At 37.4% G+C, this 16,552-nt stretch overlaps 1 protein-coding gene across 3 annotated transcripts in view; it reads right to left on the reverse strand.

Annotated features, from left to right (window-relative positions):
• ATRNL1 (attractin like 1) overlaps nucleotides 1-16,552 on the reverse strand; it is a 631,157-nt gene that overhangs the window by 348,995 nt on the left and 265,610 nt on the right. For all 3 annotated transcript variants that reach the window (XM_074373561.1, XM_010969913.3, XM_074373562.1), the window contains exon 26: nucleotides 300-378. In XM_074373561.1, the coding sequence (XP_074229662.1) occupies nucleotides 300-378 (79 nt within the window). The remainder of the gene's footprint in view (nucleotides 1-299; nucleotides 379-16,552) is intronic.

Consider the following 16,552-nt stretch of genomic DNA (forward strand, 5'->3'; position numbering starts at 1 on the left):
AAGGAGACTGCAGGTTATGTTAGCAACAAAATTAACATTTGTATTCACCATAAATTCTAACACTATTAGAGAAAAAAAAAAAACTTGTTGCAACTAACCAATGCTTCCACAAGTACTGACTTAAAATGACAGTGGCAAATTTTGCTCTAAAGGTGAAAAAATGCTAGACTGATTTTTTCAATCTTAATAAATAAAAATGATTTGAAAATCTGTATTTGAAATAAACATGTCAGTAAGCAACAGAGATCCATATGTTTACTTGAATCTTTAAACAAAAAATTAAATCATATTACTGATACCTCTCTCCGTCGAGAAGCCCAACATGTTTGTTTGATCTTCCATACAACAGCAGCCACCAACAATAAGGACAAAAAACAACTAGAAAATAAACACAAATAATTTTTGCTTAAAACATTTGCAATATGTCATGAAATAATAATAGAATATGTGGAGGATTTTACAATATATGGAAGTAATCAATTTGCCGTGGTAAATATTCAAGGAAAAAAAGATAAATTAGAAGCTTTTAAAACATTCTCAAGTAAAATCAAAGTATATAGGTAAAAAAAAATTACTTACATTCCTTGCTCTACATTATAGCCTATCTTTCAGATTTTCTCTATCAGAAGGAACGTAAGTTTATAATTTTGTGGTTTTATGAAGCAACAAATCTATTTAGAATTGCCACTGAGTCATAAAGTCTGGCAATTTTATAAATTTAAATATCATTCATTTATTCATTTTATCTGTATTAGTAACTATCTTAGATCTGAGACTATTCCAGTAGTTCTCAACTGTAGGTGATTTAGCCTTTCCTCCCCTGTCCCCACTAGAAACATTTGACGGTGTCTGGAGACATGTCTGATTATCACAATGGGACAGAGATGCAACTTGCATCTAGCAAGTACAGCCAGGGACCCTGCTAAACACCCTGCCATGCACTTGACTGCCCCCAGTGACAAGGAATTAGTCAGTCCTAAACGTCAGTTGTGCTGAACCCGAGAAACCCTTGTATATGCTACTGTTTAAATTAGGAAATAATTCCTTTACCATGTACATATATGGGTTGATATATATATGATAATGCACGATACCTTTTAGCAGTAATTTAGGATTGGGAAATCTCAAAATAACAGATTTATGTGGATCTGATTAATCAATCCCAACCACATATGCCACTGTTTCTTTTCTCTTCCTTTGCTCTGTGGTCAAAGATTAGGCTATGAAAAGATCCAGAAGTGAACAGACAGGAGCCACTACAAATTAATTGACCCCTCACCACTGCACAAAACCTGATCTTCACCCCAATAATTGATAATCCTCATATTCATCAACGGGTTCGCTCACAAGCAGTATAAATTTTTGCCACTTTCTATTCCTGTTAAATTCTTAATGTTTTTTCACCTTGCCTCACTTGAAGATCTTAGAACATCTTTCAGTGGTTATGACAATGACAATTCTAGCACCTGTCCATTGAGGGCTAAACACATTCCAGATACTGTGTCAGATGCTTCACACTGATGATTGGACTTAGTTTTATAACACTTCCGGATAGGAGATACTACTCTTATTTTAGAAAAGAAGAACCCAGTGCCAGAGGAGTTCAAAGTAAATTGCTTACAGTCATGCAGGGAGTTCAAGTGGTGGAGCCAAAATTCAAAATCAGCTACCTGAGCCTCCAACTCCTTCTCCTCCCATCTGCCGGGGACTCAGCTTCCACACTATCTCACAACGGCTGTTTTCCACATTCATTCTCTAATCTGTTCCCCAGTATCAACTACTAAGGGGCCTTTCTGGTTTTTACATAATTATCTTTCCCTCTAATATTTATAAACTCATTCTTCTATTTCATCTTAATTTAAATTCTTCAAAAGTGCTTAAGCACCACATCACCTAAAATACACAAAATAATCATCCTATTTTATTGACCCTGTAATTTCCTCCAGTTTATTGAGCAAGTGGTCAATGTAGCTACCTCCAGGTCAATTTCCTTATAATCTAGTCTTATTTACTAATACTAACAAAAACGTTAATATTAATGATCATTAATGTTTACATACTATGTAACATTTCAGTGGATACTTTCCTCATCATAGCTTTCTAAAAATTAAATAAATTGCTCTTTTCTCTATCAACAGACTTTTACTTCTCAATTGATAATACCGCCCATCCATTCTTTGAAACTCCTTCTGAATACTTTATTTTCTTGACTTCTCTTCATTCTTCCTGACACACCATGGGGTCAGTGGATGTAGGCTGTGTTCCAGATTCCCTTTTTAAAATTAGGGACATTCCTGAAAACTCATTCACAATTCCATGCTGTTATCTACTCATGCTCTCAGAGGAAGAGCTCAGTTATTCTCCGGGAGTCAACTATGACCTCAATTGGAATTATTTCCAAATATAAATCATCAAATCTGCCAAAGTGGTGGAGCCAACACTTATCATTAAAAGGGATCTATGAGATAATCTAGTTCAGACTCCCTCCCAGGAAGAAATTCCCAGCACAACTCTGATAGTGATCCATTCCCTAATAAAATACTCATAGTAACTGAGAAGCTGCTGGCTCATAAATCAGAGAATTTTATTTTTAGCTCGCTCCAACTATGACAGTGTTCCAGTAAGCTGTCTTTCTAACATTTATCAATCAGTGCTGCTTCTGTCTCTGGCTTACGCTGAACCAGTTAATTCCTTCTTCTACATGCTAACACTTCTTTATATATTTGAAGAAATTTACATGATTCCTTCTAGTCCAATGGTTTTCAACCAGGAGAGTTTTGCCCTCCCGGGGACATCTGGCAGTGTCTGGAGACATTTTTGGTTGTCACCACTTGGTATACATCAGTTGGGGTGGTGGTGCCACACAGAGGCCAGTCCCCCTCCCCACAACAAAGATTATCCCAACCCAATGTGCCGATAGTGCACTAAAACCCTATTCTAGTCTGAGTTATTGCCATAGTGGTTACACTTCCCTTTTAAATCCAGGTTAACGCTGTAACTATTTAAATGTGGTACTGAGAATTGATACTTTAGATATAGTCCAAGGATCCATTTATCTGAATTTCAGTCCTACCATAATACCTTAAGAATTTTAACATGAAACATAAATGTTATTTCAAATCTACCACAGTCCAAACTGAGCTCATGAATAACATTCATAATAAATAAAAGTAACTAATGTCTATTGAGTCATATGTATCAAGTGAAGTCTTATGTCTTTCACATGCATTATTTCTTTCATTATCACAGTCACCCATGATATACTGTTTGTACTACTATGTACTTATTTAGAAGAGGAGAAATCTGAAGTCATGGAGAGGTAACATAAATTGCCTAAGCTACAAAAGTCTTAAATTGCAAGTTCTCCCCTTTCTCCTGACTCCTTTGTCTCACCATTACTTTCCAGCTAAAATGTAAAAACACATTCAATGTTATCATCCCTTATACTCAGTCAGACACCATGTCTTGTCAACTATTTTTTCAAAATATCTGTAGTAGTAAACAACAGTACATATACCAAAATCCACCTACAGTTAGTAATTAAACACAACTTAAATACTAAAAAGTACTTTTATCTGATAATCTGTAGTTCTTAATATCCTCCCCCTAATATAGTTACAAGATAAAGATTCAGTTTAAGATAGTGAAGACTTGTTGAATTTATCCATGGGGAATTTAAATTCTTTCTGATCTAAATTTCATGACTCAAGTGAAGAGTGTCACTTTTATAATGATGCAGCAAATCACTATAAAAATGTTCAATTTTACCTTCTTGAGAAGAGAAGAGATATACTTTGCATATTTTCCTTGTTAATTCACAGTAGGTAAGTAAAGAGAGATCATAATGATGACAAATTGGCAAAGTCAATGAATAGTTTAAGAAAATATTCTTCTAATAGTATCTTAATAACCTCTAGTAAATATTTGAAAATATATCTCAGTTCCTGGCATATAATAGTTGTCATTAAACTTTTGCTAAATGAGTAAAATTGGTTCCTTAATTGATTTGAATATCTTAAAATGTTTTCTGACATTGAATGTCTTATTTGGCACTATTATCCTTTATCAAGGTAAGTACTTTATAAAGGTTTTTGATTTCTAATAACTTACACAGCAAATAAAAGTTACAGCTTTTTAAAAAAATTCTACATAAAACAAAAACCTATTTATCAAGGACTCTCACTTCATTAAAACGCAAATAAATAAACAAAAACACTTGACAAGTTATCCAGCATAGTTGAAAAGTTACACTCATCCTTCTGTGACTATTAGAAAATCAGTCTCCACTGACAATCCTGGAAGCTTAAAGAATGGCAAAATTTCCATCAGTCTGATTTCCTTCGTGGAGGAAATCATAGCACCCTTGTCCACTCTACTGGTTCCCTTTTTAGACTTTGAGTGAGAAATAAAAATAAACTTTTATTACATAAAGTGACCGAGATTCTGGGTTTATCTGTTCCAATTAGATTTTCCCTAATGCATTTCTTAAGTCAAAAGTCTTAATGAGCAACGTCAAATATCTTTAATCTGGTATTACATCAAATTTGTCAGAGAAAAATTAGCTTCACCACTGTCTTTCAGATCTTTTTTCTACTGTATTTTACAACAGCTTGTATTTTTCCTTGGTATAGATTCATTGTGGGGGAGGTAACTGAGCTTTCATTTTTTTTTTTCATATCTGCTATATAATGGTGCTAGAAGGTCTGAAAGGTTAAACACTCTTCGGTAAAATCCTCCCAATGGAAAGAGGAAAAAGAGAAAAGAAACATTAAAAAACAAGTGCATGAGCTACAGGGATTTAAAAAAAAAAAAAAAGGAAGCATATGAACTTAGCGAGACATAGTTCAATTATTTCATTTTGACATTCATAAAATGGCCATCATGTAAAGGATTCTTAATGCAAAAAAAAACAAGGAACTCATTAGGTATTCTCATTTAGGGAAAATTAAAAAGAATTCCTTAGGAATAACACAGTGCGGTATAAGGTATACCATAAAGCAGGTTTCTAGCGACAAAGAAATGCTCTCTGGTGGTAATCTAGTCGGCCAAATGCAAAAAGAGATAATACTGTCACTGTTCTATAGAAATTTAAGGTTAATTGATCACAACATTTGTCTTAAATACAAATTTTAAGAGACAGTTTGGGCGTATTCTTTTATTTCACTAAAAAATGTTACAAACTAGGGAACTGTGTAGAAATACAGAAACACATCATTATAAAAAGTAATTTACCTCATACTTACTGCTATTCCAGAAAATATATTTCAAAGCTTTTAAAAACACCTTCCTAACACTTGAAAGAATTTTTTTCTTACCAGCTAAAACGTTACCAAAATAAATCATTAAGTTAGAATGCAATAAAAACTGTATATTAAAAAGAAATTACTTGTTTCAATTATTCTGTTGGGCAAAGATGAAAAATCAACAATGTCAAGCGGGTGAAACTGGGGAAGCAAATATGTTCACAACATAAATTGGTACAAACTTTTTTGAAGGATGTTAAGCAAGAGTTAACTACACCTTAGAATGCACTCTCAGCTAAGATGATTTCAAATGCAAGTAACAGAAGCCTAATGCGAACAGTATAAACAACGTTGGGACTAAATAGATTTAGTCCCAGCTGAACTGAAATGTATTTTCCCGAAATTCATACGTGGAAGCCTTAACTCCCGTGTACACACACTGAGGAAAGGCCTGTGAGCACACAGCAGCAAGAAAGCGTTCATCTGTACGCCAAGCAGCAGCCCACGTCAGAAACCAGCCATGCCAGCACACCCGTCTTGGGCTTCCCAGCCTCCAGAATGCGGAGATGATCGATTTCTATTGTTTGCATTCTGTTCTGTGTTTGTTATGGCAGCAAGAGCAGACAAAGACAGATTCTGGTATCAAGAAGTGGGTGCTGCTTTATCAAATACCTAAAGATGCTGAAGCAACTTTAAAAGCAGGTAAAGACATTGGAGGAATTTTGAGGTGCATTCTAGAAAAACCTTTGATTGCTATGAAAGGGCTGTTGATAGAAACATAAACATTAAAACCAATTACGGTGAGAGCTCAAAAAAATTTTAAAAATAAGGAAAGCTAGAGAGAAAGCCTCCATCTTCTTAGAGAACACATAAACAATCACGAACAGAATGCGGATATACATATGGATATTAAAGGCCATTCTGGTGAAGCCTCAGATGGAAATGAGCAACAGGTTGTTAGAGACTGGAGGAAAGGCCATCGGTGTTATAAAACGTCAAAGAACTTGGCTGGATCATGTTCTAGCGTTCTGTGGAAGGTAGAACTTGCAAGTGATGAAGTTGGATGTTCAGCAGAGGAGATTTCTAAGCAAAGTATCAAAGATGTAGCTTTTCATTGCTTATGGTTAAATGCAAGAAAAGAGAGATGGGTTGAAAAAGGAATTGTTAAGCAAAAAGGAACCAGAACTTATAGATTTGGAAAATTCTCGGTCTATCCATATCACAAAAAAAAAAAAAAAATGAGAAAAGCCCTTTCTGAAGATGTACGCAGGGTGTGGCTGAAAAACCCTGATAAAGGGAACAAGAGTGCGACTCCTGGGCTTAACCAGCCATTTCAGCAAAAGCCAGGACTAGAGATGGGATTACACCACCGGAGACGCTGGGAATTTAAACCAAAGCGCACGGAGAAAACAAGATGGAATGAAGGCTGTCAGGCTTCTTGGATTCTACAGGACGCGACCACAGAGCTAGTCAGTTCAGAACATGCTTTATCTTTTAAGAAAAGGGAAGAATGACCCCAAAAGTGAGTCAGAGTGGGGCTCCCACTCCCACCACAGGCCCAGAGGGTGAGGCCTCTTTGGTTTTGGAGGACTGCGATGCCACTACTCAGTGCCTCGGGGACAAGGCTGCAGCGAGCACGGTGCTTTAGCGTCAGGGCCGCCTTGCCAAGACAAAGAGGCAGGGCTAGTCCATAGAGCTGGGTGGTCACACTGCCACCTCAGTGGACCTGGAGGTAGAGCACTGAACCAAAGAGGTTTGTTCTCAACCTTTAAGATCTGATGCCATTTGCCTTGCTACGTCTTAGACTTGCTTCTTTCTCCCTTTAGTTTTCTCCCTTTTGAAATGGAGACGTCTAGCCCATGTGTATCCCACCGTGGCATTTCAGAATCACATAACTTGTCATGATTCACAGGTCCACAGCGAGAACGGAATTCTGTCCCAGGATAAATTATCCTGAGTCTCACCGTTATCTGATTTAGACAATATTTAGAAAAGAGCTTAGATTCTAGAGTTGATTCTAGAATGAGTTAAGACGTTTGGGTTTGTAGCGATGGAGTAAGTGTATTTTGTATGCAACACAAACATGCTTTGGAGTCGAGAGGCAGAATGCTATGGGTCCTCCCCCAGAGTTGGTATGTTGAAGCCCTAACCCCCAGTGTGACTGTATTTTGGAGACACGGACTCTGGGATGTCATTAAGGTTAAATGAAGCCCTGAGCCAACAGAATTAGCGTCCTTGTAAGAGGAGACACCGGAGAGCGTGTGCTCCCTCCCCCTGCACATGCTCTGAAGAAAGACCATATGAACACACACCAAGCAGGCAGCCGTCTGCAGGCCAAGAAGACAGCTCTCACCAGAAGCCAGCCCTGCTAGCACTCAGATCTTAGCCTTTGTAATTTCCAGAACTGTGAGGTTATGAAATTTCTGCTGTTAAAGGCATTCAGTCTGTGTTAGCTGGTTACGGCGGCCCAAGGAGACCAAGACACTCCCCAAAGTCAAAGGGAAGAATGACGCCCAGCTTTGGTCAGGTTAGGGTGCTGGCTACATTTCTCTCTGTTTTCTGAACTGTACACTCTGCTGAGCACCAGCTTTATTCCCAGGCTTGTTTTCCTCTTAGATACAAAAATCAGCATAGCAGGTTCAGGACGTACATCACATACCATCACACACGCCCACTCTTCACCGATCATTTGGCTAATTGAAGGCTCTGCACTCACTGGCTTCGCCCACCATGAAGCTGCTGAAGGAGCAGTTCCTCCCAACTGAATCATCGCTGCAGCGTGGCCATGTGCAGGGAGGTAAACGCAAGGCTGGGAGAGAATCCTCAGAATCCATCTCAGAGATCACTCACATAAAATTCACAGAAAAACACCTACATGGACTCCCTAAAACTGCTAACAGACCTACAAATCTACAAAGCATATTTGATAACTCTTCAATCCTTTCTTGGAATATTTTACAGAAAACAGAGTGCTCTAAAACTCCCTGGCAGGGTAGGAAAAAGGTACCCACCACCTAGTAAGGAAGATCTTCCTGGTTAAACTCCAACTATTACCAATAATGTCTCTGGATATTACCTTAACTTTACAAACTTGTACCAAAAATTACAAAGGTCAGTGTATATGGTGTTCCTTTCTATTCTCAGGTTTTATTTAAAGCATACCTTTGGAAACCACGTTAGGATAAAAGTTTCAATTACAAAATTCCCTTAATATTTAAAAGTAGCAAATGCTCTTTAAAAAAAGCTTTCCTAAAACACTAATGTGTAACACACACAGAGAAGTGGCAAGCATGCAGCTCAATAAATTATCACAAAGAAAGGACACCCATGTAACCACCACCCCAACATAGAAACAGTACTTTACCCATCCCCTCTTTCTCAGAGGTCACCATCACAGTGATTTTTTTTAGCATCACAGTTTGTTTCTGCCTACTTCTGAACTTTACACAAATGGAATTCTAAAACACTCATTCTTTTGTTTCTGGCTTCTTTTGTCCAACACTATATTGACGAGTGCCACCCATTCTGTTCTTTTAGGAGGGCTTCGCTCTTTTTCATTGCCCCATATTCTATTATTTTTAGGTATTTCTGTTATTCTAAGGTTTTGGAAATTTAAAACATGCTGCTATAAATCTGCTTCATACGTCTTTTGATAGAACGGAATTGTTGGATCACAGAGTAGTAAGTGTAAATCCAACTTTAGAATATAATGTCAAATTGTTTCCAAAGTTGTTGCACCAATTTCTAGACTGCTAGAAGTACTTAGAGTTACACATTTACTCCAACATTTAATATCATCTATCTTGTTCCTTTAGCCACTGTGATGGGTGTATAGTAAATAGTATTATATTGTGGCTTTAATTTAATAGTAAATAGTATTATTATATTGCGGTTTTATGAATTGAGCACATTTTTGTATTTTGTTAGCCACTTAGATGTCCTCTTTGGTGATGTGCTTGTTCAAGTCTCCTGCCATTTGGGGGCAGAAGGGTTGAGTTTTCAGACTGCTTTTTACTGATTTATGTAAGTTATATATTGTGACTACTGTCTTTTATATAGGATGTGAATATTTTATACCACTGCAAGGCTTGACTTTTTGTAATGTTAATGAAACAAAAATTGTTACTTTTATCACAGTCTAATTTTATTCAAGTGCTTTGAGTGTTTTGTTTAAGAAATTCTCCCAATTCTAAGGTTGTGAAGAATTCCCATATTATCTTTTAGATACTTTACTGTTTTTTCAGTTCCTCCTGGAATTTATTCTTATGACTGGTATCGTTGTACCATTTTATGGTTAGACTGATTAGAGGTAGGAGTCAGTGTTACTTTTCTCCATATGGATGGTTAACAGATCAGACACCTGATAGAATGTTTTCCTTAAAGCTACAAATAAATACTGACAGACAGTCCTTGACTTGCTAACTAAACTGCAGAATGGCCCTCTTCCACTGCATCCTTATCTGCGGTATCAAATTCACAGAGGGACTGAGGCCTTGTTTATATCCTATAGGAAATACTGACATTCCCTATAGAGAGGTTTTATTGGAGCCATCTGTAGGCTGAGGTTACGATATACCCAGAGCTTTTTCAGGGCTATTTGTCTGTCCTGTGGGTTCAGTCTGGGGCTTGGCCAGGGTTCTAACCGTTAGCTCACTTGTCAAACTCTCTGGTATGCTAATTAGGGTAAGAGCCTCGCATGGAAGGTGCCTAAGTTCATGAACAGCCTACAGGAAGGCTCTTCTCTCTCTGTTACTTCCCGGATTCCTGCTGGCTCTCTGGGCGGCACTCCTCCAGAAACTACCCACTTCTGCGGCTGTGCCGTGTTCTGCACGGGAGGGGCAAAGAAGAGGGAAAAGCAATGTTGTCTGTCTTGCTGCTTTTGTAACCACAGTTCCACACAGAAAATTCCACCCCTTGGAGATCCAGCTCTTGAAGCTTCTCATTCCTAGCCATCTTTGCTGCAGCCGATGTTCCCACTTCAAGACTGCTTGGAATTGGGGGTGAGTGAATTTTTAAAAAGAGAGGAAAAATTGGGGGTTGAATCTCCCCTACTCTCCCTGAGCTCTTAGAGTCTCCTCTTCCACAGCACAAGTCAGAACCAGAGGCTTTTTCCAGGATGCTTTCTGTCCAGACCACAGTATCACCTTCAGGTTTCAGGCTGCATTGAGGTTCGAGTCAGGGCATACTAGAGGAAAAAATGATAAATTTCCAAACATTTCAGGGCACTCTGAATTTTGGTGTTCTTCCCTGATCTGCCTGATGGTATTTACTTTCCCGGATTACCAAACAGCTCCTTATGCATGTTATCCAGGTTACTTATAGTTGAAACCAGTGGGAGACAAAGAGAGATGTATGTTAACGTGGTGCTTCCTGGAACTGGAAGCCTGATGGTGAACTGCCTTAGGACAGAGCTGCAAAGACATTTCAACAGAGAAAGACCAGACTTTTCAATAAATCATGCTATAACAACTGGACATCCTTATGTAAAAGAATGAACCCTGACCTATACCTCAATCATAAACAAAAAGTAACTAAAATGTAAAATGCGTCAGAGGCTTAAAGGTACAATGTAAAAGTATAAAACTCTTAGAAGGAAATCTGTGTGACCTTGAGTTGGGCAAAGAGTCCTTATATGGCGCCAAAACATAAGTTACAAAAGAAAAAATAATACACTGGGTTTTATTAAAATTAAAATCTTTTTCTCCATGAAAGACACTGTTAAAAGAATAAAAACACAAGTAAAATCTGGGAGAAAATTAGTTCAAACCACACTTCTGGTAGAAGATTTATATCCAGAACATAAAGAATATTCAAACTCAACAATAAGAAAAAAAACAACTCAATAAAAAATAGGCAAAATTTTGCAAAGACAGTTAACCAAAGAAGATAAAAGTATGGCTTATATGCACATGGAAAGATATTCAATGTCATTAGTTATTACAAAAATGCAAATTAAAATCATGATAAGATACCACCACATAAGTATCTGAATGGCTAAAATAAAACATACTGACAAGACCAAGCACTGAGGATGGGAAACAACTAAATCCCTCCTACTCTGTGGGGGCAAGGTGAAAATTATAGTCACTCTGAAAAAGAGTTGCAGTTATTATAAACATAAATTTACCATATGACCCAGCAACCCCATTTCCAGATATTTTTCCTAAAGTAATGAAAGCTTATGTTTGCACAAAAATCTATACAAGCATGCATCTTGTTCATGGCAGCATTATTCATAATCACCCAAAAGTGCAACAATTCATATCTCTCAAAGGGTAGAAGGATAAAGAAACTGGAGTATATGCATACAATGGTATGGTATCCCCCCCTTGCAATAAAAATGAAATGGACCACAGATACAAAAAAACCAACTTAGATAAATCTCAAATGCAGTAAACTAAGGGAAAGAAACCAGTCTCAACAGGCTACATACTGTATGATTCCATGGGTATGACATTCTGGAAAAGGCAAAATTATAGGCACAGGGCACCAATCGGTGGTTGCCAGGGTTGATGGGTGAGGAAAAAGCCTGACTGCAAAGGAAGCCCCACGAAGGGATCTTCAAGATTCTGGAACTGGTCCACGTCCTGGTAGAGTGGATGATTCTAAGAAACTATTCATGTGTTAGAATTCATATGACTGTATTCCCCCAAATGGACTTGTACTGCACATAAATTTAAAAAGACTTTACAAAGGAATGAGAAACAAAACAAAACCAAATAAGAAATAAACCAGATATCCCCGAAGAAAAAGTGACTGCAAATATAGTAAAATTGTGGAGAATAATATGAAATGTGGCAGATACCTAGGCCTGGTTTCACAGGAACTTGTAAGTCTAGTTTGAATTATATTATAAATGTGAAAGGAAGCTCTTAAATAATGTATTCACATAATTTATGTTAAAAAAATTGCTTTGGTTGTTTTGAGTACAACAGATTGACAGACAGAAGGAAGACTCAGGGTTTATGGAGGGGATTAAGGAAAAAGAAATGTATTTAGTTAGTCCCCAGGTATTGAAGTTAGGTAAAGAGCAGTACTCACAACCGAGCTAGAGAATACTGGAAGAGAGAGGCTGTTTGCCAAGACGTCATGTTTAATTTAGGACATGTTAATTTTGAAGGGTTAGGCGATATTTTGGTGACAATGGGAAGTTACCAACATCACTCTTAGAGAACTCTATTTCAGCCTACAGTGTTCCAAACCTCAGCACTGAAAATCAGACATGGGGCACTGAGCTAGCCAAACTGCAATAAATGTTGCTTCGTGTGATGACTTTATTCAGGTTATATTTGATATTTTGATTTAAAAGAACAGCTGGGTCCTAAATATCTGTTTTCTTCTACAACAAAGCCAGGGGGAAAATTCTTCAGGAAACCTCCAATATAGTAAGAGGCAATTTATGGTTTCTACTCAGTGAAACTTACACCTTCAGGCCTCATTTCTATTAACATATCAATTATCATGATCTCATTTTTTAAAAGGAGGACCTGGGTTTATTTCTCATTCTTCTCAGTGTTCTTGTCCTTGAATTATTTTTTTTTTAAATCTTGATACCAAATACTCCTTCTGGGTTATGCCACTATGATGTAGACATTCCGTTACCAATGATTTACTTTGACTTCTCTCCCTGTAGGGAGTTACATCCCTTCTTTTCTCTTGTGAAATATCCTCATGTACAACGTGATTGTTTCATTTCCCCAAATCTTCGTCACTGTGTTAACTCTGCATTATTTTCCCCACTCACATGCTCACTTTTATAGGGTCATCTCTGATTATTCTTGTTTTTAATTGCTTAACTCCTATGTTTTCTTTGTTTTTCTGTTCTCTAGATTCCTCTACCTAAACCTTTCCTTTTTGGATCCTCCAAATTATTATCACCATCTTTCTTGCCACTTGAAACCAAGATGGCTATTAATAAAAAAGAGATAATAAATGTTAGTGAGAATATGGAGAAACTGGAACCCTCATATATTCCTGGTAAGAATGTAAAAAACGGTGCATCTCCTTTGGAAGATAGTTTGCTAGTTTCTCAGAATGTTAAATTTAGACTTACCATATGAAATTACCCAGCAGTGGCAATCCGAGGTATATACTAAAGAGAAATAAAAGTGTATCTCCATACAAACTTGTACACAAATGTTCATAGTGGCATAATTCACAAGAGCCAATAAGGGGAAAAAACCCAAATGCCTATCAACTGAAAGGGAAGAAATAAAATGCGTCATATCTATACAATGGAATGTTATTCAACAATAAAAAGCAATGACATACTGATACTACATCATGGATAAACTTTGTAAACATTGTGCTGAGTGAAAGATGTCAGTCACAAAAGGACACATACTGTATGATTCCATTTATATGAAATGTGCAGAATAGGAAAACCTATAGACAGGAACTAGATCAGTGATTATCTAAAACTGAGAGCATGGAAGAAGGATGGGAAGTGACTGCTAATGAGCACATGGTTTCTATTTTGTGTCATGAAAATGTTCTAAAATTGATTGTGATGATGGCTGAAGAGCCACTGAACCGTGCACCTTAAATGAGTAAACTGTACTGTATATGAATTATATCTCAATAAAGATATTTTAAAAAACAAAATTAGAAATTAGAAAATGAGTTAAAACTCAGGCAGTTGTATATAAAACTGAAAGTTTCAAATTTTCTAGTGTTTATGATTCAGGAGAAAAAAGACACTGATTAACATCAGTACTGGTTAGGAAAAATACACATGTTAAAATTTAAGGGTACTCATTAAGGAAAAAGATATAAAATGTATAACTCCTAAATTGCTAAAAGGAAAAAAATTAAAGAATATTAAAAAGACATTCAATTTAATAGAAAGAAGGGGAGAAGAAAAAAGATAACTTGGGAAAGCATTTTAAAAAATGAAAAGCAAGATGTAGAAAAAATTAAAATACATCAATAATCACAATAAATGAAAATTCACTAAACCTGTCACTTCAAAAGTCAGAGATTCTAAGACTACTAAAACAAAATAAGCAATATCCGGATACTTGTGGTGTATAAGAAACACATTTAAAATAAAATAAGACTAAAAATGTTGAAAGGAAAGAAATAAAAGTAGATTTCCCAGGGAAATTCTAACAAAATAACATAGCTAAGTCTATATAAAACAAGATATAAATTAGTTTATAATCAAAATTATAAATTAAGATAAAAAGTACCAAAAGAAACAAAGAGAATTCAAATGGTTAAAATAGCAATTCAACCCCACTCTTAGTAATGGATAGAAACGCCAGACAAAAATAAGTAAGGAAATAAAAAATTTGAACAGCACAATAAACCAACTAGATCCAACCACTATAGAATAAAGTTAGAAATCAACAACAGAAGGAAACCTGGAAAACTCATAAATTTTGGTAAATTAAACAACACACTCTTGAACAATCAACAGCTCAAGGAAGAAATCACCAGGGAAGTTAGAAAGTACTTAGAAACAAAAGAAAATGAAAACGGAATATAACAAAACTGATGGGACGCAGTGAAAGCAGTGCTGGAGCACAGACAGTTCCTGGAGGAAGGCTTCAGTCGCTAAAGATTTCGCCAGTGGTGGCCTGAGGAAAATGCTTTCAAAAGAGAGTAGAGTTGGCTGATTACTGCTATGTTTGTATAAACACCTGAAGAGGGATAATGAGAGACTGAAGGCTATTAGCCAACATTACTGGCAAACATAAGAACTAGAGGTGCTCTTTTATAGCTTAAGTCAGGCCCTTATTCCTGATAGTGGGAAAGTCAATATGAATGAGCAGCAGACTGATGATCAAACTGTTAGAGTTACAGAGCTCCAGAGATGACAGAATGCTCAGCCAAAGCAGTCCTCTTATGCAAAGACAATGACCATGGTTGGGAAAACAAGAGCTCTTGAAAGATGGGATAGGAATATCTAGAATGGACTATCTAGATGATGCTTCTGAGGATTCTAGGTCTGCAACTCCCTTACCTAGTAACAGAGACAATGGTCGCGCCCCTAACAAGCTGCCACGACCTCCTCTCCTGGTTGACAGACTGATGACTAGGGTTTAATAATCCATTTTGGCCTGATACGAAGGGGATGAGATTATACTATTGAAAGAGCTGCAAGTATTGGCCAGCATGTACTGGTAGGAGCCAGAGAAGTATTTGAATTGGATTTTGGTAGTATTTGATCAAGGGTGGTGGAATGTAAGCCTGGGTATGTAAGAATTCATGCATTTTGGTGCAAATTCTCAGGACCAGGAGATTTAACACCCTATGGAGGACCCCAGGGGATGGGAGCAATCTTGTGGAGGAATTGACTCTTGGGAGCCTGGAAAAAGCAATGGCCAATGCAAAGTGAAATGGAAATGTCTGAGCTGCCCTAGTGGATGGAAGAGGAAGGAATAAAGAAGCTGACAGAAAGGAATGTGCCGGAATGGACATATTATGTAAGGACAGAACAACTACCAGAAGATCACTTTCCATGGGACACATCATTCATCAAGACCATGAGAAATGTGCTGATGAGAGGGGCACCAGCTTCACTAAGAAGTTCAGTGGTGGCCTTCTTCTGCAGACCAGCACCAAAAACAGGAGAGGCAGTGACAGAGCTAGGTGTTAGGTGATGGGGACCCAAAGTAAAGGAGACCAAGGGTCGGTGCTTAACTGACAGAATCCAGGTGCCACAATTAGCAAAATAATCACCAAGACTGGAAGAGCAGCCAAGGGTGCTGGCCCACACAGAGCTGTGGGGATGATTAAGAATGGATGGTATCCATCCCAAGAGGCAAACTAGGTGGGCAGCCCACAATGGTGCTGCTTAACATTTACTTGTATTTTAAGCAGGAATGAAGGAATGAAGGCTGAGGGTTGTTGATCCAGGAGAAAATCATGAGCCTCTGCTCAGTTCCCAGATGAGTTAATTTACAAGTCCAGAACCCACTGAGTGAACAAGTGGCTGAGTCCACAGATGAAAGGATATGTTGAAACATCTTAGAAAAGTGTATAAAATGATGTCCAAAGGGACCTTTGTATGATCCTTTTACAAAGAGACCTATGTATGTTTGGGTATACACAGTGCAAGAGGAGTAAGTAGATATTTCAATTACAGTTAGATAAAGGGTTAGAGATGACACAGATACCCAAGGACCAAAATACCATCATGTCCCCTGCTAGAGGAGGGTGTCTTCAGAGGCCAGGTAATAAATTCATGCTATATTCTGGCTCACAGTGGGCTTACTGTGTCTCTGCATTCACCCAGTGATAATTTCCCAACTTCCCAAGTGTATACATTGTACAAGGTAGTTGAGCAACCCCTACATTTTGTC

The sequence above is a fragment of the Camelus bactrianus genome, chromosome 11 (assembly GCF_048773025.1).
Source record: "Camelus bactrianus isolate YW-2024 breed Bactrian camel chromosome 11, ASM4877302v1, whole genome shotgun sequence".
Classification (NCBI taxonomy): domain Eukaryota; kingdom Metazoa; phylum Chordata; class Mammalia; order Artiodactyla; family Camelidae; genus Camelus; species Camelus bactrianus.